The sequence below is a fragment of the Aptenodytes forsteri genome, unplaced genomic scaffold (assembly GCF_000699145.1).
Source record: "Aptenodytes forsteri isolate BGI_AS27 unplaced genomic scaffold, ASM69914v1 Scaffold1, whole genome shotgun sequence".
In the NCBI taxonomy this organism is placed as follows: domain Eukaryota; kingdom Metazoa; phylum Chordata; class Aves; order Sphenisciformes; family Spheniscidae; genus Aptenodytes; species Aptenodytes forsteri.
The window spans coordinates 7,145,553-7,170,941 of record NW_008795035.1 but is presented as its reverse complement, the minus strand read 5'-3'; the positions used below and the strand labels follow the sequence as shown (position 1 = coordinate 7,170,941).

At 42.5% G+C, this 25,389-nt stretch overlaps 1 protein-coding gene across 1 annotated transcript in view; it reads left to right on the top strand.

The window, feature by feature from the left end:
* AGBL1 (ATP/GTP binding protein like 1) overlaps nt 1–25,389 on the top strand; it is a 279,246-nt gene that overhangs the window by 18,854 nt on the left and 235,003 nt on the right. Inside the window, exons 6-7 of the mRNA XM_009276632.1 lie at nt 12,657–12,694; nt 23,166–23,374. Of these exons, the coding sequence (XP_009274907.1) occupies nt 12,657–12,694; nt 23,166–23,374 (247 nt within the window). The remainder of the gene's footprint in view (nt 1–12,656; nt 12,695–23,165; nt 23,375–25,389) is intronic.

The following is a 25,389-nucleotide window of genomic DNA, read 5'->3' as shown; positions in this document are numbered from 1 at the left end:
ATTCCAGCTTTTGCCACCTTCCAGATTTTTTTGTGTAGAAAAAACAAGGACATGTGGAAGAACTATCCTGATAATCCTCATAATTTTTACAGTGCTTCTTAATTATTTATCCCCATCACTTCATTCTTTTATTTACAGCTCAAGTTCTACCAGCCTTGGCTTTGATATGGTCTGTTTTCAAATCCCAGAGTTTGGCTTGATTATATCAGATGGAAGCTTTCCAATGAAAGGAGAGAGGAAAAACATATACTAACTTTTATTATTTAGGCTTCTGCAAATTACTGCTTCAAAAAGCCCCTGCAGTTATGCCAGTGGGACACTGCAGACTTCACACAGTAATTATCAGGAGAATTTGATCTGGTATTTGTTGCACTTGGGCTTGTTACTGACTTTTTCTTCCTTCTAAATCCTCTAGCCAAATGTTGTGAAGAACAGGCACCAGCACTAAGATGTGACCAGATTATTGCTAAATAAGGAATTATACATGTGTAACTGAAAATTCATTAGTCACCAGATTATTGCTAAATAAGGAATTATATATGTGTAACTGAAAATTCATTAGTCTGTGGTTGGCTGGATCAGCCACAGCAGCCAGATGCTGGCTTTCAACCAGCCTTGCAAGCTCCATGATGCTGTAGTGACCTATGTTGCACTGAAGACTAGTGCATACTGCCTGCTCTCAAATCTCTTTGCTTGTAGACGCGGGGATGAAACCTGAGGCTGTGCTTTGGCTGCCCCTGGTAGTACAGTCTTCCCACTCATCCTCCCAAAGTCAATGCCTTCTGAATGGTGAATCTCAGTCACCAGCTGGGCAAAGTGCTATATGGAAGGCAACATGGGTGAGCTGACAGATAGTACTATTGCTGTGACTCTTGGGCATACTACTAAACATACATCTTTCTTTCTCAGGACCCTACCTATGCCATTCCCATTGCTACCTTATATAGCCCCTTGTTGTTCTTTGAAATGCTAAATACCTTGAGGTACCGTGGTGGCAGAGAGCCTCATCTCTGATCTGCAGCCTGTAGGTTGCCTTCCCTGCAGTAAGACGTTCTACTTCTCTCCTGCCTGAGCTGCAGAGATGAGGACAGGACAAGGACAAATTCACAGCAGGTGTTGGAGTTGGTGGTGCATCTGCTGCTGTGTTTGAGGCTGTGGCCTTTTGTGATGGTGGCTCAGCCTATTTGCACAGACGGCTTCTGCAGAAGATGCGTCCTCATTTGCAACATCTATCCTGTGTAGTTTGAACCTGATCACATGTCCTCAGATGACTCTTCTGCCTTTCCTATCACAGCTTGGAGATCTTATGTCCGGAAAGTTGCTGCAGGGCAGTGCAAAAGCTGTTTGCTTTCCATACTTTGGCTCTTTTTCCTGCAAAGTTTTGTGTGTATACTACACAATACAGCAGCATCCAGATTTCTCCCTCCCACCTGTCAGGTGAGAGAGAAACCACAGAATGGCAGGGGGAGGTGAATAGCAGGATGGCTGTTTTTTTTTCTGCTAAACCTTTATTGAAAATCCCAGGCAAGTTAATAAGCTTTCCTTCCTGCTCTGCAACTGTAACATCTATTTTCCCAACGACTGCATGTTTACTGTACTTGCCTGCAGCAAAAATAGTTAGTACTATATGTTTCTAGCACTGTTCTACATGTGTCTTGCAGTCCTCTGTTTCAACAACACACAGCAGGTAAAATTGACATTTCTTTTGCATACAAGACAGATTTGAAAAAATTCTTATAAACTGGCTATTGGTGTTGACTGAAGGGACTTGGGTCAGTGAGGACTGAGTTTTCTGAATGAATGTCTGAATTTTCAGACATATTTAGATGTGTGAAGATGAAAGGGAATGTAACCATAATAGAAAGCCTCTCGGCAGGTTAAAGGCCTAACTCATACAGTTAAAAGGTAGTTCTGACCTTAGTATACAAAAGGGCTTTGAAAAATCCTGCTGAGTGCTAGCTTCATGTTTAGACACAAAAATGCCCTTTAAATTCAGGTCAAGATGCCTAATGTGAATCTGTAAGAGAATGTTACTTTGTGTTTCTCAAGCACGTTTATGCGTTCATCTCAATTTGAGACTGATTTAATAGTACCAGTTAAGCTCAGCGTTGTGTACACGTGCGGCTTATAAACGAATACCCCAATATTTCCAAGCATGTTCATATTCGGCAGCATCAGTTAAGACCATCAAACTTGTAAAGTGCCCAATTCACAGTAAATTCAGTGCTGAAGGGCTAAGTACGTGTGTGAGGGAACACAATCATCAGAAGAAATGAAAAGTGGGGGTAGCTGGAAAACAGGAGAAAATTGGTGACAGCTTCTGTATATTTTCTTCTATATATTTTGTTGAAATTCCACTTGCATGTAAGCTTTTTGGGCAGCTCTAACTCTGACCACCACCCTTTGGGATTTAGGTAAAAGCAATATATAGAAACTGCCTAACCTGTGCACGTAACGAGGGAAATGATGCTTACCTACTTGGGAAGCACATGGAGATTGATAAGTGGAAAGTGTTGCACGCAAGAACATTAATTGGCCTCAATATCTTTTTCTACTTGCTCCCTACTGCAAGTGTGGATGTAACACTGTGTGTCAGTGCTGCAGCTGATGTGTAAACAGTTACTCACACATGCAAACCATGGCCGTAGTGCTACAGGCAGGCTGTAACTGGACGCTCGCCAACAGGCAGAACTGAGTAGGGCTATAGGGTTATGTTATGACACTATTGCCAGCTCACAACCACCCAAGTTGCATCTTGTCATGCAGCACAGGGAGAACGATTCCAGTAGCTATGCTTGCATGAAATGACTTCTTGCTCTGGCATATTCAAAGAAACTCTTCAAGCCAGCTTTCTTCCCTAGAGGTTTTAAGCTTTAAGTTTCCTTTGGCTGGACTTTATGGATGTGCTTCATCTGAATAGGACCGGAGGGGAAAGTGAAGTGCCATATAAAATCAAACTGATGGATCTATTTCTAGAACCTTGTAATATGGAAACAGTACCATTAGATTAAAAAGAAAAAACAGTTTTTCATCTTGTGCTCAATATCAGTCATTCCTTTTTATTCTGAAGCATCTGACTTTTGCTTAAAGAAAAGCTTGCCGCACAAGTCAGCCTTGTTTCTTGGTAGAGATCAAGGAAGGTGGTGCTTTCTCAGTCCTTCGGCTTCATATTTCATGTTCTTTTCAAGTCTCTTAAATTGTACACACTTTTAAGATTAGTTTCCCTGAAAGATGTTTATTTCTTTGGTTAAAAAGACCAACCAAAAACCCCAAACAAAACAAACCTCAAAATCCGAAGCAGTGAAACTGCAGGAATGGCTGTAGATGAAAACTCAAAATTTCCATCCATCACAGCAGCCTAGTTACGTGCAGTAAAGGTTGCTATTTCAAACACTGCTGCTTTACAGCTCAAGAGCGCCTTTCATTACAAAGTGCTTTTTAAAGGTGGTGTACCCTAAGATTACTGCTGCCTTAGAGGTGGTTTGTACTAACCAGTAGTCAGGGAAAACTACAGCTCTTAGCCTTGATTACTTTGAAACCAGCCTCTCTTTTATGCTTTCAAGCATCTCTGGGCACAAGCAATGACATGTTAGATACCTCACTACCTGGACTCTCGGCAACACAAGCTGACCTTGGATATCTCACCACCAGCAATTGATAATATCCATAAAATAAAAATCTTGCAGTTGTTTGCAGGCAATATAGTGTGAGTGCAGGCTCATTTTCTGACATCATAAAGTCCCGGGTACCCCCAAGCTCTACCTTCTCTTTTATAGTTCACCATCAGGGACTCCCCAATGGCAAAGCACCTGCAATGCAGTTTTTTGTAATGAGGACAGAAGTCACAGTTGCCCTGCTGAGACTTGAGCCTAGGGTTCCTGGGTATGTCACCAAGCAGTGCCCTTTGGCTTCATTGTGCAGTAAGCAGGGTTTCACCGGGTACGTGGATTGTGTCCCTCCCCCTGCCCTTGCTCTGGGTGTACACAGCATTCAGAAAAGTTTGAGGCAGAATGATGCAGGAGCAAGCAGAATGCGGCTGGGTATCTCCCCCGTGCACTGGCCACCTACCTCGCCACGAGCACAATGTGTATGTCAATCCCTGGGATCTCCAGAGCAAAAGCTGCTCTGGTGAGGGCTTGGTGAACTGATAAGCTACGAATAAATTGACAATTAAGGAGTGAGCCAACAGACCACTGGACTCTTTCTCACTAGTAACTGAATTGGGATTGGAAGATAGTTGTCTGGGGAAAGGAGGGGGATTTAACACCACTCACTGACATGCTTTAATTGTGCATGAGATGTTTTGTAGGGCTGTGCTGGTGCTTGGTATCTGATGTGGCCTTGATGAGTATCCTCACCACTCCTCTTAATCAATCAAGGATAGCATCAAGTCCCTTTCTCAGTCCCCTTATGTGTGTCCCTTGGATGGGAGAGCTGGATTCTCACACTGTCAGCCTGAAACTGCCTGGGTGATGAATCTGTTAAGAAACCTGTCTGATTGTGATCCTTCCAGCCCCTTCATCTTGATGTAAATGACAAGCTGTCACAGCCTGCCTCAGCCATATTGGTGACATCTGACCCCAGAGAGGGAGTTGGCAGGAATGGGAAGTCTTCTGAGGTATGGCTTCTGCCTGAGGAAGCAGTGCCAGCTCTGTACCACGCTGTAAGAAATGCCTGGGCATTTGTTTGGCAAGGATTTAAGTTTATTTCCTGTACCTTGTTCTTCTTTGTTACTACTTTGGAGCTAATTTAATTTAGAGCTGTAAAGAATAGGTTGAATTTCTAGGATACAGCTGTCTCTCCTTCTGTACTTGTACATGAGAGAGAGCAGGATACTTGTAAGGTTGCCTGGAGGATAACCCTGAAGTGACTCTTCTTTCTGGGAGGCAGAGATGAAAGAGGCTGGAAGGCTATACCTTTTCACTGATTTAACCTAACAGGCTGCAGGGCAGGCAGAGATGTTTGGAAGATGCTACAGTGAAGGCTTTGAGCTGAACCTGGGAACTGAGATATGCTTATTGTATTAGCCATGAGAGCAAGAGAGGGCCTCACACTGGGGCTTCTGCATCATAACTGTAACTTCTCTATGAGTGGCAGCACATCTTTTGGACAACACGTTGACTTCAGCTCAGCAAAATGCAAGATAGGAGAAAATTAATTTCTGGATATGTTATAGGGTTAAAAAGCAGGGAATCATCACTCCTTTTGCTGTTAAGTCTTGTTGGCTGTTAGCGTTGACTTTGGTACTTGTGTAGACTTTTATTTTTTCCTCTCACAACCCTCCTTTAACAGTTAATACCTATAGAAATCTTTAAAGGTGGGGAGGAAATACTGATCAGCATATGTTTAATTTTTGTACACTTTTTTGTTTGCTCACCAATTCTATTCAGCAAAATGAATTGCACCACAGAGGATAGGTTCCATAGAAGATGTATTTGTATTAAAGACAGTGTGTGCTTTTCCAGAGGGAAAAAAGCTGGTTGCTGGAACTGAAGTAACCATTAGAAAAGGAGCGTGTGATTTTTTTATTCCCTTTCCTTCAGCATTACACTGAAAGCACATCTGTGCACAACAGCTGGATCTCCAAACTCCACCTGTTGGCAGCATGTGGGACATTGCAGACTGTGAGCAGGCTTTGCCTTTAGCGTAAGTTTTAATGCCTAGCTAACAAGCTAGAATTAAAGTGGACATGATGGGTGTTTTTGTGTAAGTCCTAGACCAGCAGTACTATGAAAATGCCAGCAGCATAAGCAGCTTTTGCCCACCCATATTTCCAAGACTTGTGAAGCTGCTGGGTTTAAGCCTTTAAAACAAAACAAATCACTGTGCAAGTGCCTGCATATTTAAGATCTGTATTTCTGGGCCACAAGGGAAATGACTATTCAAGGCATCTGTCTCAGATGAGATCTACCTTCTGGTAGGATTTATAAAGCACCTATTGTAATGGTGCCTACGTGTTGTTTCTAAATGTCTCTCAGTTGTCAAATGTGAAATTGTCTTTTGAGTGAGTTGCTCTGTGACTGTATAAACTCCAGTAGTTAAGTACGAGTCCCAGGGGTTGGAGGAAAAATGCAGCTATGTACACTCAAGGGCACTTAATTCCTCCCGGAGACAGGAGCTATGGAAGCTTAGGGGCTTTAAGCCTGTAAGCTGTAATACCTTGAGCCCTCAGTCAGAGTTCCCATTGTGCTAGATGCTGTACAAGTATATGTTGCATGGTCCCTGCCCCATGCTGCTTGTGATATAAATAAACATGACAGCAACAAGTGAGTATACTGAGAAATAGCAGGGTGAAGGGCAAAAGGAGGGAGCATGGGCTGAAGCAATGCGGGTTGCCAGGCAGGGGCAGAACCTTTTCTTACATTTCTATAAAAAGTAGTGTTTTATGTCTTTATTATCCAGGTGTGATTACCTTTAGGAATTAGATCAGGTATCAAGTCTGAAGAGGTATTTAATGAAGCACCAAGTCATTAGCTTTTATCCAATAATTTGAGGAGGATGTTTCATGCTTAAGCATGTAAAAGGTACAATCTCACAGGAGAGGAAGGCTGGTTAAATTACTTGGGGGCTGATTTGCAGAGCCCTTCTGGATCACTTCTTTGTTCCATCTTTGGCTTTTCTGCTGTTCCCAGTCCATAGTTCCAAGCTAGTCCTGAACAGGTGGGTACCAACATCAATGTGTCTTATGAGTCTTCAAATCCTTTCATGTAGTCCACCATGCATCTCTTCTGTAGTGAGGTTTTTCATTTTCAGGAGTTTTTTTTTTTTAATACTGGGGTGGAACAGAAATAAATTATCTATTCAAGAGACAGAAACAGAGGCACAATGTTGTCAGTCATACTGCCCAGCGCTACAACTTGTGAGCTGAGATCAGAGCGGAGAAGAAAACCTAAGAGATCCTGGCTTTCAGTCTCCTCTGTCTGCAGTGATTTCCAGCTCACGCTGTCCTGGTAGCTCAGATCTGAGAGGGTGACCTAGACATAAAACTTCTTCATCTATGCTTTTTAGCAGTCTGGTTTTACTGGCTAATCCAATTGTGCTGTGGCCTGGGAAGTGGAGTTTTTCTTTGCTCCTGGTTCCTAAGCACAGGATCTGGAAGTTGTGTTTGTCTATCTGTCTGCTGGTTGTACTCCTGCCTCGATATCCAAGCTGCTGACTTGGAAACACTTCAAAGATTTCCATTCTTCAGAGTGGCTGTCTCAACTGCTACTACAGGGAGTTTTTAGTGTTTTCTGATTATGGAGCAGCATTTATTATTATGCCTTTGAAGATGGGCAACTTTATTTATACATCCTTTTTTTTGAAATATATAAATGAGTCTCCTTTGAGATACGCTAGGATTGACAAAACAGCTAAGATTTTACTAACGTATTACCACAAAGAACAGAAAATCAGAGGAAGGCATCTGGACAGGTTTGGCAGGTTTTTTAATGATTTCTTTTTTCCCCCCATTCCTTCTTGAGACAAATGCAGAGTTCTGCACTGGGCACACTATCAAATTCTCTGGTCTAGCATATGGCTCATCAAGTCATCTTTCTTGTGCCTGTAAACTCTTCCTCCTGTTCCCATCTTCCCTGCCCCCTGTCCTTGCTCTCATGCACAATATATTATCTCCTTTCTCTCTGTCTTCCTGTCCCAGGCTAACTCATCTCATTATATCTTCTGATGCCAGAAAAGATGCTGTTGGTTTGCCATATGGCGTTAAGAGGTGCTGATATTATCACAAACACCAGTTGCCTGGCTTGCTGTAAGCCTATTGATGCATCCGTCAACTTGCTGCTGTTCTCTGTGAAAGTCCATTCTGCATTATCTTCTATGCCTTCTTGTTTTATTTCTTTTCCATAGGGTGTTTTGTATGTTTGAATTTGTTCAGCATCAGTGTTGTGGTTTAACCTCAGTCAGCAACTGAGTACCACACAGCTGCTCGCCTATTCTTCCTCCCCCCCTCTGGTGGGATGGGGGAGAGAATTGGAAGAGCACAAGTGAGAACTCACGGGTTGAGATAAAAACAGTTTAATAATTGAAATACATTATTATTATTGCTATTATTATTAAGAATAATACACAAAACAAGTGATGCACAATGCAATTTCTCACCACCCGCTGACCAATGCCCAGCCAGTCCCTGAGCTTCCTGGCTGTGCCCCCTCCCGGCTTCTTGTGCACCCCTAGCCTTCTCAGTCGGTAGAGCATGGGAAGCTGAAAAGTCCTTGGCTAGTGTAAGCATTACCTAGCAACAACTAAAACATCAGTGTTATCAACATTGTTCTGGTCCCAAATCCAAAACACAGCACTGTACCAGCTACTAGGAAGAAAATTAACTCTATCCCTGCTGAAACCAGGATGATCAGATAGGTAATATTCTTGGGATGTTTGCTGACAGCTGACTTAAAGTGTAAATTACAACGCTGATTACAACTCCAAGCTTAAAACAAATGCAGGTAGATAACTCTTTACACAGTATAAGCGTGAACTCCTTTCCCAGGATACTTGTGGACGCTAAGAGTTTGCATAAGTTCAAAAGTGGCTAGGCAAATATATGGAAGCAAAATCAACTAAGAGCTAAAAAGCCTCCCAAAGGCACCACTGCTAGCTTATGAAATCTCTGGACTGCAAATTGCTGGAGCCTGAGTCTGTTCTGGAAGTTCTAGCACTGTTTTTGCTGTGGTCTTACACTCTTCCCTTGGCCGCTGTTGGCCACAGGATACTAGGCTATTTAGACTTTCAGCTTAAGCTGGTGCAGCTGTTTTGTTCTGGCCTGGCTAATTAACTTTGTGCTTAGAATACCTGTTTCTCACTACACTTCTATTTTATCTATGATTAAAATGTAGGGATATAGGACTACAGTCATTCCTGGGTCACTTTTTCAGACCCTTTCCTCATTGGCAACTGAGCCTACCAGTCCCATTATAAGCAATTCAAGCTCCCTTTTCAAAGTCGTTAGGTTGTTCTTCCTATCGCTGCCAAGAGGCTGTTTCAGAGCTTCATTTTCCAGTGCTTAAAAATCATCCTTTAATTTCCCGTTGAAGTTTATTCATGGCCATTTTATATCTGTTTGTCCTTGTGCCAACTTTGTTCTTTAGCTTAAGTAGCTCTCTGCTTTCCTCAGTGTTTACTTCTCCCCCACCCAGTGTGTCTATGGAGAACAATCAAGTCGTCTCTTAACCATCATTTTGTTAAGGTGACAAAACTGTGATCTTTAAGCCTCCTTATGAGATACATCTCCATTACCATAATGATTTCCTTAGCTCTTTTGTGCATGGTTCCTTCCGTGTACTGCACACAGCCGTTCAGGTGAAGCCTTATATGAAAACATTCATGCTTTCACTTCTCCGCCGGCAGTGGCTTTCCTGAGACCTGATCTGTCCTCTTCATGGTTGTGTCACCCTGCTGGGTCATGCTTGTCCTCATCTTCTAATGGGCTCATATATCCAGGGTGTCCTTCTGCTCATTTCCAAATTATGAGCCCTTGCTCATAACAGCAATTCTTATTAAACCCTAAATGCATAACCTTGCACTTTGACTATTACATTTCATCAGACTTCTATTGCTTCAGAACTCAAGAACATCCTGTTACTCCTGAAAGATATTCTGAACTAGCCGCTATTGGCAGTAGCTCCTGACTTCACATGGTCAGCAGATTTTCTTAGTATACTCTGACTTATTGTGCCAAGGTCATTAATGAAATGATAGAATAAGATCAGTCTCAAAACATCCTTGAGGACTTCCACACATAACTTCCCTCCAGATTAATAATTTCTCTTCTGGCATAAATCTTGTCATTGCTGCTTTAACCAGTTCCTTACCCACCTTGCAATTCTTATGTACTAATCCCCATGTTCTCCAGCTTGACTAATAATTTCCAGTGTGGCACCATATCAAATACTTTACTGAAGTACAGATAAATCAGATCTACCACATTTCCCTTGTCTAGAAAAATTGGTTATCTTATCAAAGATATCAAGTTAGGCTGGCTTGATCTACTCTTGGTAAGTCCTTTTTATCCCTTAACCTATTTTATCTGCTTTGCAGTTTACCCTCACGTCTTTAGAACAAATTTTGAAAGAAAAAGTAATTAAAGCAATGCATACTATTGAGGTCAGTCTACTGGGTCTGCACCTACTTATGACTAACTGTAGAGTACATGCTGTAAGATGTACAGAACACTGCATATTGCCTGTGCTAAAACCCTTGTGAGGAATTGCAGTACTTGAAGAGATGAAATGTACTTGAGAAGATGAAAAGTTTGGTTCCAGTTTATTTTATTGCAGTACTATGTACAGGCATGGACTGAGATGAGGATGTGTCTAGGCTGTTAGCCTGGGATGTGGGAAATCCAGCTAGCTACAGCTGCAGCCTGTAATGTTTTTTCAGAAGTAGGTGGTGATTATAAAAAAATTCTGATTCTACTGAGTGGTGCTGGGATCTGGGTGATACCACCTTTTTTTTTTCAGGACGTGTGAATTTTCCATCCCGCAGTACCGTCTGGGTGGACTTATACCTTTATGATAGTCTTGGGTTTCTCAGCTTTACAAGCAAAGTGGTTGCAAACCTGTTCTACCAGGTCACATCAAAAGCCCAAATGCCTCTTATCCCTCGACTCAGAGCAGACCAGCTCCCTCCAGATCTGGAGAAGAGAAGCAACCAGGGGTGGTTGAAGCCTCAAGGCTGTTGAAGGATCAGCTATCGTATGGCCAGGAAGAGTTTAGGTCTTCTGGGGCAGGTGTGATGAGGAATTAGAGAGAATGGGGACTCGAAGATAGTAGGAATAGGAGATTACACTATCCGAGAACGTGGTTTGGGAGGTCTGAGGTCCTCTGAGGATGAATGAAGCTGTCTGCCTACAATGTGGTTTACAGACCCCAAAAAAGTATTGGAAAATCCAGATTTGCTGATTGGTTGATGAGAGGTTTGCTGGCAATGTTGACATTATGACATTGGTGTAGCTCTACTGAAACTCTTTGCAATGCTCATAAGCACTCCCAAAATAAATCAGATGCCTACAGGAAATCCTTAGATCTCTTCTGCTTGGAGCCAGACACATTCTGGTCCTTCCTTCACTCCTCTGCTGTTCTGGCATGTGATTGAGACATCACCTTTAGCCTGCAAACATAGGTATGTAATGTAGTCTCCTTTAGAAGTCACATACTTGAGTGTGAGCTTTGGGAGATGCTCTGGACGGAATTTTAACTTGCTTAGAGCTGTTTACTTTGTCCCAAATTTTAAACTAAGAGAAAGACTGAGTGATCAGTGGCTGTAGCATATCCCTTTTCTGAGCATGCTGAATAGCTGGTGGATGACAGTATTCCTCCCACCAGCTGAATGATTGCTGTTTAGGTGGAGTTAAAAAAGCAACGAGAGCATGACTGTGCTTCGACTGGTGAGATTTTTAGCTACTGATTTCCTGTTCTGTCTGTATTTGTGTGCATTTCTTTAGCAGTTTGTTTATAATACTGTTGTTGAACTCTGTCAGATTCATTATGAAAGAATGACATTAGATAGGGATGTCGACCCAGCATCAGCAAGAACCAGCTCTTGAATCTTTCTTAGTCTCAGCTGCTGTTAGGACACACAATGAACAGCAGCTTGATGACAAAAAAATATTTATTTCTTGCTGCAGGATGATAATTGGCTCAGTATGGAAGTTAATACGATTTTATTTGGGGATTGGTTTGTAAAGAGATTACATTTTAAGGAATCCTTGAGCATGGAGGGTTTTGTAGCTGTATTTACTTAATCAGCTGTGGGCACTTGAAACTTCACAGCAGTAAGCCAGGTTAGAACATGAATATTCTTGCTCCAGCAGAACATGACTGGAAAAGAATCTTCCACGGGGCTAGTGGGATGGAGGTTATACCACATGAGGAAAAAACTTGCCTCCAGATGGTGGGGAGCAAGGATGTCTCAGTTCAGCTTTTCAAGCTACAAATGTTAGTGACCAGCTCCCATTCAAACCAGTGCTATGCTGACTCAGGCAGGTTGAGTTGCTTACCTGCACATTAAAATGACACAGAAGGTCAACAGAAATCTCTGTATCTCTTCCCCTCTACCTCCTTACTCTCTAAGCTCTATGAGGCAAGTGGTCTTACTGCATAGATCTAGCATCTTTCTTACAACTCCTGACCTGGGTGGGGACCTTTACATGCCTCTGCAATACCAAGACATTGTCGTAGTTAAAAGAAACTAATTTTTCTTTTCTGTTAAAGCTGGAGGGACTGAGGATGGGAGTGAAGCTTGTTTTGGGAAAATAGAGAAGGGAGTAGAATTTGGCTGGAAATACTGACATGGATGTCCCAGCTTGATGCAGAAGTTATCATCTACTGATGTAGATAGAAGTACTGGCGTCTGGACTAGGCATGTGCTGAGTCTCTGATACAAAGAAATAGTCCTGGGGCAGCAGTTTAAAGACTTGCTTCATTACTTTGGATATGTGGGTGTTGCTTTAAATTTAATGGTCACTACAAATCAGTGTAACACTAAAGCTAGAGGGCTAATAGATCCTCTGCTGGTGTAAAACATTGTAGTTCTGTCAAAGTCCATCATAAGCTGTCAATTTAGACCAGCTGGGAAGCCTGGCCCAGAAGACTCTGAAGATGAAGGTTACAAAAATTATCGAAGAAATTGACATTATCTCTCCATTTCTCTTCTTTCCCCAGGGCAGCCATTGAGGCTCTGGCAGTTTTGCTGAAATCAAGTAAGCTGTTTTTTCTTCATATTCTTTCTGACTTTCCTTTCTGTGCCGTGCTGCTGGACAGAATGATCCTGTTGAACCTCATTCTCCCTTGGTATCCCCTCTTCCCTCAGTCCCAAAGAGCACTGCTTAGAAAAGAGAGGCAGTAATGCAGTAGTCTCCTATATGTCTAGCTATGATTCTTGGAGCCCCACGGCTCTGTGGACACCCAGCTTTATGGGAGATGGTGCTCTAGGTCCCAGGGAGCAAGCTGCTGGGGCACAGCCCTGCTACGGGTGGCTGTGCTTAACATTGGCACCAGCTGGCTGGGGGTGTTGAAGACCTTAACATGGGCTCTCAGGCACACGCTGCTGGCGTGACTGTTCCTGAAATGAACATGTTACCCTTTTTTTGCCTTTATCCTGTCCAAAAACACTTAGCTTTTTATTACCAGACTTTAATAAAGCTTTGATTGAGAAAGAGCACTCTACTATTGCAGACAATCTACTCTACAATAAATCACAATGGCGTATTGTCCTTCTCTCTCTCTCTTCCCCTCCTTTTCTTCCCCTCCCCCTTCTCCTTTTCATAGTATTAGGAATAAATGCATTTGTGAAAAATTGTAGCCCTGGAAGCAGTGCTTAAATGAGCACGCTGCAATGGGATCGTGTCTGAGTTGCATCAGCTCAAGTGATGAATTCTGAAATAATGCCTCAGTATTAACCTTGCTGCCTACATTTAAAGGTCGCATTATTGCAACAAGGAAAGACCTTCTGGTTTGGGCACTAAATCTTAACAAGGGGGGTGTGGGGCTATGCCACAGCTGCTTGCAATACAAAAGTAAAATTAGCCTTCAGAGTAGAAAGAAATTTACAGAAAAGGCTGGAAAAGTGGAGCAAGAGCTGAAAGCTCATCTGGCAGCTTGAGCTGTTCTCCTGCACTCCTGTTTTTATGGTAAGTACTAGGAATGGGAAGTGAAATTCTGTTGTCCCAAGATATTTATAGGATAAGTTTTCTACCTGGAGGCTTGTTCTGCATCTAGAGATGAGAACCGTATATAGAAGTGGAGGACTAATTACAAAGGGAAGCTGTGAAATGTAGTCTCCTGGGGAGTTGTAAACACATGTTGTAAAAGTTGGGGTGGGGGGAAGCTGAGGATGATCTAGGGAATCTAAAAGGATTGGATTCAACTCCAAATTCTCCCAGCATTTTTTCTCCTGGAGTGAGGTAAGTGGGTTTTCTTAAAAGCCATTTACTCTTAGAAATTTCTTGTGTGACTCTTCTCAGACAACTTATGTTGTGAAAGCATCTTGGTTGGTTCTCCCTTTTATGCTTTTTGTGCTTTAGGAGTGCGTAGAGGGTTTCCAGTACTGGAAGAACACACTGATCATTCTGGTTGTTTCAGGGGTTTTCACAGAAGGTACAAAAACCAAACTCCAATGATAATTTAGTCTATTGAGCAAAGCAGTCCATACATTGTCACTCTGGTTGATCACTGTGATGTACAGATGTACAGATTTCTACTGTTGGCCATTGCAAACAAAGGCATTGTTTGGGAGAGACATGTCTTCATTTGGAGACGCCCTTCCCACTTTACTGTTGTGTGTCCTTTTCTCCTTTATCATCCACAACCGAACAACATTGTTGCAGCAACACCAGTTACTGCTTCCATGGAAAAGTGATTTTTAGGAAAACACATGGTCTATTTTCAGCTGATGTTCTTTTAAGGCACTGGAACTGGGACTTGAGAAATGGTGCCAATACTCTGCAATCAAATAGAGCACCACAGCCCACAAGTCAGCTTGAACTGTGTTTTCTGATGTTTTCTGCAGTCTGATGCAGAGTGGTCAAGAATGCCTTTTAGTTTTCTCCTTGTCCTGTGGCTCAGGACATGAGAAGCTCCAGGCTTCTGAAGTAGACTGCCTTGGTAGCTGCATACAAATGAGCAGGCTGTGCCTTTTGGGAGGTGTGGGTTAGGAGATGTGAAAAACAGCTCTGGTTCTTCCAGAGATAAATTCACCACGGCTGGAAAAGAGCTGAATTCTTTTTCATGATTGCGTCAGGGCAGCTTTGTTTGTCACAGTTAACTTATGCCCATGACCTTAGCGTCTTTAATGGTGCAGGGGTTCTTAGAAAGTTAAAAATCAAACCTCGTGAATGCTATAGCACTTGAAAATTGCTTATGAAAACAAGGGGTAAAACTGTACACAGAAGCCCTTTAGCATGTTTTAGATGGGATACAAACTAAATGGGAGTCAGGAATCCTAGAATGTGCTACAGTACTGAATTGCTGGACTGATTATTGTGAACTTTGTTGGAGGCTTGCGGTAACCCACTTGCTGGGAAATGGTGGTGAGATTCAGTTTTGCTGGGGGTGAGAGCTATAAAACAGACAGGACAAGAACACACCTATTCCTGAGGGTCTCCTTGCAGGGCTGTCGTATCCTTAAGTGCTTCAGCCCAAAGTGATCACGAGGGTTATGGTTATGCATGAAGGTGTGCTGAAGGGAAAGTGTTCCTCTGCTTTTGGCAGCGAGCTGCAATGGGAAAACACACAGTAGTTCTAAAAGGAGCAGGCAGATGGCAGTGTGTCTCCCTGATGGATTTGGAAACATCCCTCTTTAGCTCCCCGGGCTTCCTTAAGCTCTACTTGAGATTTTGTCCACCTGCAGAGGCAGGGGCTGGCTAGAAACTTTTTGGCTTCTGTCTCTTTCCTAACAGAAGCTGATGCTAAATGCCCACTTAACAGGTGCATAACTGCAAGAAGCAAGATCTGCCAGAAAAGAAGGCATCAGTGTAAGAAAAAAAAAAATTACCTTTCCAGCTGTGCCTGGGAAATTGTTGCTGTTGTGTTTCAGAGGGGAAAGTACAAGATTGTTGAAAGAGAAAAGTGATGGGACACTACAAACTTATGCTTCATCCATAACCGGGAAGAAATGTTTAGAAAGCCAGTGCAAGACAAGAGTGACCTAGGTTGTCCGGTTCCCCTGTACATAGTGGAAATCAGTGATAGTCATAGAGATGGTGAATAAGGGAGGAATAAAAGTTTAGGTCCCTTCTAGTGACAGTGCTGCACCTTTCTATCAATGGAAGCTCAGATTACTAGAGAAAAGTGATGGGACACTACAAACTTATGCTTCATCCATAACCGGGAAGAAATGTTTAGAAAGCCAGTGCAAGACAAGAGTGACCTAGGTTGTCCGGTTCCCCTGTACATAGTGGAAATCAGTGATAGTCATAGAGATGGTGAATAAGGGAGGAATAAAAGTTTAGGTCCCTTCTAGTGACAGTGCTGCACCTTTCTATCAATGGAAGCTCAGATTACTGTTATAGAGATGTTTCTTGCCTGACCACCAGCCAGATTCTCACTCCTGACTTCTTATCTCTTTCCAAGCATCCCAGAGTACTTCACCAGTCTTTGCATGCTACTCTCCCAGTTGCTGTTCACCTGCCATGCACACAGCAAACGGCTTGTAGCGAGTCCTTCCTCCATTGCCTTGCTGGTGTTCTTATATCTGTTGTCTCTCCACCATGCTGTTAACTCCCTCTGACTGAACTACATTATTATGCAGGCTGAACGTGTTGCTTGGTAAATATCTATAATGGTGCTGAAGTGCCATGAGAGCATCAGGAGTCTTCTACTCTTCTCTTGGATGTTACAGTCAAGATTTCCAGTGTTACACCTGTCCATCTTTCTTCAATTTCTGGATGCTTACTACAGCCCAGGGTGGGGATGGGGGGCTAAATACCAATAGCTGTAGATAAACTGAGGTGGGATGAGGCACAACATCCTTCCCAGAGTCTCTTCTCTCTGTCCCAGGGTACACCTGCTACTCTTTCTAGCCTCCTTTGGCTTTGTTTGACTTCTCCTCTGTACATCTGTCTTCGTATCTTGCTCCAGTTCTGTCTTAAGGTCTGGAGAGCTCATCACTATGATCTCCTTTGCCTGTGAGAGGCCCAGGTGTGGAGAGGGCATACCCCAGCTGAAGCTTGTCTGAGCAGCAGTGGAAGGCGAGGACTGCCCTCTGTATTGCTCTTAGCCATGGGCTCTATTGCTTTTAGTGAACTCAGCCCTCAAACTAAAACAGGCAAACCATTCCCAGTTTTGGGGGAGTGGAAGAAAACTGGATACCTGATATGTAAGTGCAGACAAGTGCATATCTAGGGGTTTGCAGGCTGAAGGCAGTGTGATGGCTCAAACGAGACACTGCCGCTCAGCACCTTGAGCCACATGATGGCAATGTTATTATAGGGATCCCCGCTTCCACCGGTGCTTAATCCAATATTTATTTTTGGTGAGTAATTTATCAACAGGTTATTTTAATCAATTTTGGTTGTATTTGTTATTCCTGACTATCTGTACTTCCCAGAATTAGCAGCTTGCATGTCTTTAAGGAAATTAGCTAGAGCTGATCTCGGAGGCATTTGCTCAGCGGATATTGAAGGAAAGGGCCAGGGAAATGAGGAGGGCCCTTGCTGCAATGCTTGCCTAGTAAAATTGTAATGAGCAATTTAAAAAAGACGGGTTGTGGTGACCCCCGATCATGCTTATTTCATCAAGACAATTCTGTGTGCTAATAGCAGTTATTGCTGATGGCCTTTATTCTCTCTTTCTGTATCTTTTCCTTCCTCCTTTTGTCATCTTTATCTTCTTGCCTTCCCTTTCTCCCCCTAGCCTTTCATCTCTCATTTCCTGCTCTTTCCTCCTCATCTTCCATCAACTAACCTTTATTTAACCTTTCACCCACTGTTTTTTTTTCATCAAAGCATGAGGATTATGTCTTGTGGCTGGCAGGATGAAATAATCAGTGTCATTCTTTTTCCTTTTATGCTGGCATCAAGGAGGGGCAAATAACTCTGTGACAAACAGAAAGCGATGTTCTAGCACATAAGCAGATTATGGTTTCTGAAAGGCCTGCACCCTCTATATCTGAATTCATAATGCTTTGCAACAGATCTACTGATGCGGGACTTTGATCTTGCGTCAAAATGGCCCTATGATTAAATGATGTCAGTTCCTGTAGCCAACAGCACGATGTTTGTGATTTGCCTAATATTTTGCCAGGTACCTGTTTCTCACAATCAGTTTAAGACTTCATTACCCACCTCTGGATTCAAACTCCATTAACAGTCTGGCCCCAAATCTACCATCACAACTTGTAGGTGTTGTGATTAGAATTAAATTTTTCAAATAGTTCCTTTCATAATAATCTAAAACAGTTCTGTGTCTATCCTGTCTTCCTGAATTTCAGAATGCAAATAGTCTTTATTCTATATTTTTAAGTTTATCTCTTTGAGAAGAGCCACTTTATGGGGGTAAAAATTATTTTTGAATGTCCTTTATATTCCCTTCCCCAAGACTGCTCTTCATTCATAGACATCCCAAACCAAAAGTAACTCAGAGCTCCAGAGAAAAAGGTCGGTTTCATCTCCTAGGGTATGGCAGCTTCCTGCTGTTTTGCTCCTCAGGGTGGGCATAATGGAACCAAAGCATCAAGGAGGTGCATTATTCTCTGACAACCTTAATAATGATTGCTTATTGCCTTTGTGGAGGTGCATTATTCTCTGACAACCTTAATGATTGCTTATTGCCTTTGCTTGGCATGGGCAGTGTTTGTGCCTTCAGTGATGATCCGGCTTCAGAAAATTCAGTGGCTGAATTTGAGGAAGTCTTCCAATTGCTAGCATCCTTATTTGAACTCTCTCAAACCACTTTGGTCAGAAAAATCAAGCTGGAAATTTTGTGCAAAAAGTATTTTTTGTGGATTTCCAGCTTTCTGTCGAGTTCCAACCAGAAGATGCTGTGAAACAAAAATAAAGGAGGAAAAGGAAACCTTTTGCAAAATCAGTTTCTTTCTGGGGTTAGTTCAAAAGTTTCGGAAGGGGTTGGCTTGTTCTTTCTTAATTTTTACATATGAACAATGTAACAAAGGCAAATTAGAGAAGAATCACCATGTCATAATACAGTTTGTAAGACTGCCACTGAATTGGCCAACACCAGGAACTAAAACAAATATTTTGGAGTAGAATGAATCAGCTGTTCTTGTACTGAAGCTGAGCTTGTGGTTGATTCCTGGTCTAGGAGCAAAACATGGCACTTGTAGTTGCTAGCAAATCCTGCCTGTGTTCTCTACCTTTGTGCCAGCGTTGTTCATCTATCCTAAATGCTTAAATAAATGCCTGGACTCTGAAGTTTACAGGGCACAATTAGAGTAGTCTTCTGGCTTCCAACAAGAGTTGAGCTAATACCAGCTTCTTTCTGGAACTGTAGAGCCCACTGGGTCTGAATTCATCCTGGCACTTGATGGGTGACTAGGTTTCTTCATGCGGACAATTCATTTTGTTTCTATAGGGAATCCTCATGCTTATCTCTAGCAAAAATGGCCTCTCAATGACTGAATATAATAGCTGTTTTCCCTTCGCTTTAGGAGGTGCCTTGCATCTTTTATTCCCAAGAGGCAATCACTAGAGCAGAGTGGGGAAGTTGGAGATTTTCTTATTCCTTTCACTCCTTTAGGGGCCATGGGGTTAATTTAGCAGAGCATTCTTATCTCCGAACTGTAGTAATGCATGTTCTTGGCATAATGAATCAGCTGAGTGGCATCAACAAAGAGATTTAAGCAAATAGACATAAAGATAAATATCTTTGTTCTGCCTGGTAAGCAGTGCATTGCTCATCATATTTCAGGTTGACTGTAATTCAGTTTTGTGATTAAATATGCTGTGTGTTTTCCAGTGGTCCCTGTGCTCCTGGCAAACACTTCAAAGGGGACTGGAATGTGAGGAGGGCTTCAGAAATGTCCACAGAAACACTGGCAGTCATGAGACTTATCTGCTAGACTGAAACCCTGGCTTTAGGGTCTCTCCTTGTCCCCCAAAACAAAATCAGAGTTCTGTCAAAACTGGGGATTTCTTTGTAGTGTGATCCCCTTGCTAATTTAGATGCATCTTTAACCGTTTGAGGCTTCCACACATTGGCTGTGCATCCACATCAAATGTTTCTGGCTAACTGCACAGATTATTCAGGCCAGCTACTCTGTGCTGCAGTGCTTAAACTTTCACTGGTTGGCAGCACTGTCCTGGAAGCCAGAAGTGGAGGGTCAGTTCTAGAAGTGTGGGAAACTAAAAGACATTGAACGTTTCCCTATCACCCATCCCAGACTCAGCAGGCAGAATTGAAAGGTTTGTGAAGGTGATGAAGACAGTGCTCCACTGTCAGAGATGCCAGGATATGATTAGGGAGACAGACCAAGCATGAATCAAAATAGGAATCGCCATCCTGAGCGCTTCTGAAAGCTGTGTGGAAGTAGAACTTCCATTTCCACTGAACACTGGCCATATCCAGGGAGAAGGAAAGGGACTAACAAAAGAACAACAGCAAAAGGGTCAAAAGGGGCACTACCACTTACCACACAGCTCATGTATACTCACTCCAGGAGGAGTGGGTTCTTGCTGCCTAAAAATCTGTGCAGGGCTGCTTGTACCTGCATGATTCATTTCCACCATCTGTATTTGTGCCAAATACATAGATAGATACCCATGCAGGTGCATCCCTAGATGGAGAGACCAACAGACACAGACAGGTGGGGAGGCCTCCTTTTTCCATTCTGCCTTCTGGAGATCTTGGCATATTTCCTCCTTCATTTATTTGCTACTTTATTGACTATACAACTGAAAAAATGGAAGAAAATAAAATATAAGAAAAACACTGACAACACAGGAGAGCAGAGGAGAATCAATGAAATCAGACAGGAGAAACAAAATGAATGTTGTTTTTTTGCCCCTTCAGCAAGTAATACTCACTGCTTCTGATCAAAGTGCTGAGGGAACTATAATCCTGCCTCTTCCATCTCCTCCTCGCAGAACAGACTATCTCAGCTTCACTTCTCAAAGCGACTGTTTTGATCTTAAAGGTGATAAGTACTACAGAAAACATGAGGGGAAACAAACAGCTAAGTTATTTTGCTCAGCTTCCTCCATGTTTTTCATCTGGTGATAAAACTGAGGCATGGGACAGTTGTGTGTTCTGGTCCTTGTGGAGCTGGGATCCAAACATGGAAGTCTGTCTTGAAAGACATGAGGAAAACATTGCAAGTACATCTTTTGAGAATTTTTTTTTTGTTTTTTTTTTTAAATAAATTCCCCAAGCAGCTCTACCCACAGTGCTTTCTAATATTTCCCTTGTCCTGTTGACATTGACACAGAAAGCTTAGACTTCAAGCACTGAATGCTAGGGTCTATAAATCCCTAGATCTAGTCCAATTTCATCTGCCTCTGAACAGTTCAGGGAAGCTCTGAGTCTGATCTAAATTGTCCCTACCTTACACTCCCTGACTCTTTTCTTGTCATGTTTTATATACTTATTGACTCTTACAGAGCTTCCTGAGTAATTCTTCAAGGAAGATTGACTGATTTAAGGGGTTAGTCATCCTGCAGGTTAGTAAACATGACAGCTGGTTGAGGATTAACAGGAAATAATGAATAAAATCATTGGGATTGATAAGGGATTCTCAAGCAATTAAAGTTTTCTTGCAGAAAGTCAAATAGAAAAAAAGAAACAAAGTGAAGGTCAAAGGAGAAGGGTGACCTTCTACATGCTGACAACCACTGAGCCCTGAAATACAAGATGTACTGGCAGAGCTAGTGTGAGATAGTTAACAACAAGGGGATAAAGTGCTAGAAAGGACTGCAGGCCAGGGTGTAGGAGACTGGGCAGAGATGTGTAGGAATGGCTGTGGGACCAGCAGGTCAGTGCAGAGGCATGTCAACATGGTGGTGTGAAGGTGCAGAGCAGGACTAAAATGAGTTGGCAAACTGCTCTGGGGGTGCTGTTTGTTGCCTGCCCTGTGGTGCTAATGGTAGAGAAAATTGCAGGACGAGACTAGGCAGCAGAGCTACCCTCCGATCTCTTCTCCGGGTAAGAGTTTGTTAACATACTGCAGAGAGCAGACTCGGGCAACTTCCTTCCCCTTTCCAATACCTTTTCCAATACCTCCATCTACTTCATCATTGGGACTGAGATTTGCTGCCTACTAGCTGCTTCGTGGTTACTCTCCATGGCTTCCCTTATTACTGATTTTCTTCGTGCAGCATCTCACCCCTTTCTGTTCTCTCTCTTAACCTCTAGCTACTTCTCCTGTCCTGTAAATCCCCACTGATGACTCTAACGTTCCAGGTGTGAGAGGCTCTGGCACTTTGTTTAATGAACTGGAAATGAATTGGAGCCTACTAGCTCTGGAGAAGCCATACCAAGAGCCATCTGTTGTGAGCTGCAAACGCTGATTGGTATTCAGGGAGCTGAGTTCCTGTCTTACGTATGCTACCTGGCCTCTTGGTTGATTACTGAGCTCCTGACAGCTTCTAATGTGTGTCACAGCAAGGAATGTCAGGACCAGTCAGGAAAATATGTTTAGGCAGGGTTGGTTTGAAGGAAGGGAGCCGAGAGTCTGGTATGGCTTCATGTTTGTCCTGTGGGGCGCAGGGCAAGGAACACAGTGGGTGAAGGGATGTGTTTTAGAATACTCACCAGAATTCCGTATTTTGTCACAAGTTTTATAGTCGTCATCTTTTAGTCTGATATCCTGGAGCTACGTGATTAAGGAAACATTGCAGCTTTCCTTTTATGTTTTTATAAAGCTGATTAAGGAAACATTGCAGCTTTCCTTTTTTGTTTTTATAAAGCTAATTTTTTAAAAATAAAATGTAAAAATACATTTTTTTTTCTTGTCCATGTGGTAAAGCCTTTAAACATGACCAGAAAGTGACCTTTAAAAATCTCAGAACCAAAAAGCAACAGAAAAGAAGCCCAAACTGCTGTTGCTCATGTTGGTGTTCTGTTAATTTTTAAATACTGTGCGTTTCCAGAATAATTTGATTCATGGCTTTCACTATACTTCTATACGTTTAGAAGTTAAACATAATTTTGCTGGCTGCGACAGGATTGTACAACTACAACGTTTCTGGATTTGTTGATCTCGGCAAGGTGTTCTCTCAGAACTGAAGTACAGGACTATGTGAAGATTATATGAAGATTATTATATAATAAGATTATTAGCTGTTGACTAATCTTATTGTTATTTAGCTTTTCTCACTCCTCGGGAGCTGCTTTAGTTTCAGGAACTCTTATGGTGTTGCAATTGGACTTAAGTTTATTAGCACTTGGAAGGAGATACGGGCTCTGCCCTTTCCCCACCCATGTATTGGTTCATCTGGAGGGTTCCAGAACAACCATTTCCACTTAAACAGGAGAGAGACTGCTTCATTTTTTCATGTACAATTCCAAAAGACTAGCTCATGCTTAGTAAATAACACACTAAACTGTAAAAAAAAAACCAAACCCCAAACCCCCCCAAAAACCCAAACAAACCAAACTGAGACCATTAAGCAAGAACGAGCAGGTGATAAAGTCTGAGTTTGAGCACTGAGTAACCACATGGTTACAGAAAAGCGTAAGTAGTGGAAAGAGTTTAATTCAGCCTTTTCTCTTCATTTTCAGAGTCTAACAGCCGACGGGCAGCGAACCGAGGCTACTTGGGTGGATTGCTGAGACTCTATCAAGACTGGCATCACAATGATGTCTCTAACAGCTACATTTGTATTCGTGGGGGTCTCCTGCTCTGCCTAAAGCACATCACCAACATCCAGCTGGGCAGGGAGACTTTCCTTGGTTCCCGGGGTATGGAGATTCTCTTCACAAGTGTACAGGTAAATGGTGCTTCTGTGCTTAAGTGAGATGGACTGGTAATTAGTGCTGGGTTCTACCTCACAGTGCAGGAAATTCCATAGTTTTATCCTGAATTTATATAACACATAAATGAAAAAATGATAATTTTAAAAAGTATTGACTTTTTCAGTTAGTGCTTCAGAAAAGCTGAAATGTTTCAGTTTAAAACTAATTTTAATTCCTACTGAGCTTCATGGGAATTGTAGTTCAGGCTTTTTAATACTTTTTCTCCTCCCCTGTGGATCCTGCTGTCTGCTTGGACTTCCTCTCCCAAACAACAGTGCAGTGTCTCCACAGAAGAGTTGCTTAGGTGTTACATGAGATGTTTCCTTTCAGGTATCCAGATGGATAATTCCACCCAATCAGTCTTTTCCACAAAAAAGTGTTGATTTATCCAGGCCTTTGCTAATGAGAAACATCCATCAACTGTTTTTTTTTCAGGAGGCGCAATTTTAATCTTGTGACACATTAATGTCGGTCCATCAAGAAAGATTGACATGGCCCTGGGGACGGGTTCCCTATAAGGTATAGAAAGGGCAGGTACAGAACAGTAACGGTTTCCTCCGAGTCTGTCACCAACATGCTTCCTTAACCTTCTTTGGAGAAGTCACTTATGGAGAAACCTTCAGTTCTTGACCCATGTTGATTGCACAAGGAGTGTTTCCATTGTCATTCTCACCGGCCAGTGCATTATCGCATTCTAGCACCATCACAGACAGAACGAAAAACCTGTCCCCTTTTCCTCCAGAAAATCCATTGCCTTATGATCCAGCGTACTTGCTTCTTCACATTTCCCATCGCTGTCATGAACGATTCTCCTGTGACTGGAGGATATTTCTTACTAGTAGTAGATGGTAGATTGGTAGAGTTTTTTTCACTTTGTTTTCCTCACGAGGATTTGACCACTCTTTCAGGTGGGATGAGGTGGCCAGGCCCAGCAGATCTTTCAAGGGAGTATGGCCTCTGTTAATGACAAGTCCCTGGTCTGCAGAAACTTGAATAGGGTGGGTGGCAACAGCTGCTTGAGGGTAGATGTCAGCTAGTTCCCTCTCAAGAGCCTTCTACAGCCCATGTTGCTTCCTGAGCTAACATCTCTTGATAGTTCAGCCTGGGAGCAACCCCATGGAAAGTGCAAATATGGGGTCACCTTAGGTGAACAAACTGGAAATGACACACTAAGACTCCAGTGAACACTGATAACTCTAATCCTTCCAAAGGTTAGAAGTGGAGCAGAAATGACAGCTCGGGGGCCTCCAGTTTGCTTTTTTCCTACTGTTTGCTACTAGGGAGATCTCAGAAGGGGAATTACCAAGGTTAATAAATTCAAAGCTCAACGTTCTTTCACTTCTTCTTTGGGATATTGTCGGTCTTACAGTGCCTCTCCAAGACATGAGGTGTCGAGAGGAGTCTGGCAGCCCTAGGAGGTCTCACTCATGCTTGTTCCTACTCTGACCTGAGATAGAGGTGGCTGCTGCTACTAAAATCTTTGTAATCTTCATGGTAGACAGAAAATGGGAAATCAATTCTCCTGAGAGGAACTGCAGGCTGTAGTAAGAGAGAAAGAGACAGGGCAAGACAAACAACTCCTGCTTGGGAAAGCAATGTCTCTCTGTGTGTAGACAATATTTTGATGCCTTTAGGAATTTGCTGGCTGTGGTGATTAGCCTTGACCAAACTCTGAGCAGCTAATGAGATTTTAAAGGTGTTAAAAGCTGGCTAGAAAAGTTCTGCTGATTTTTTTCAATTTTTTTTTAATCTATTGAAATTGAAACAGTTTTGCCACAGATGGATTTGTTTTAACAACCTCCAGTGGAACTCCTATTACAAGGCTGGTTTTCAATTGAAACCTCTCCAGCTGCTTCTTGTGAGGGCTGATGGACAGCTGAAATATCTGAGCTTTTAATAGCCCTTAAGCCTATGTCTTTATATATTTTTACAGGAAGAGCCAATAGTTCAAAGACTGTCCTCTTACGTAGATTAGAAGTGACTGCTACTT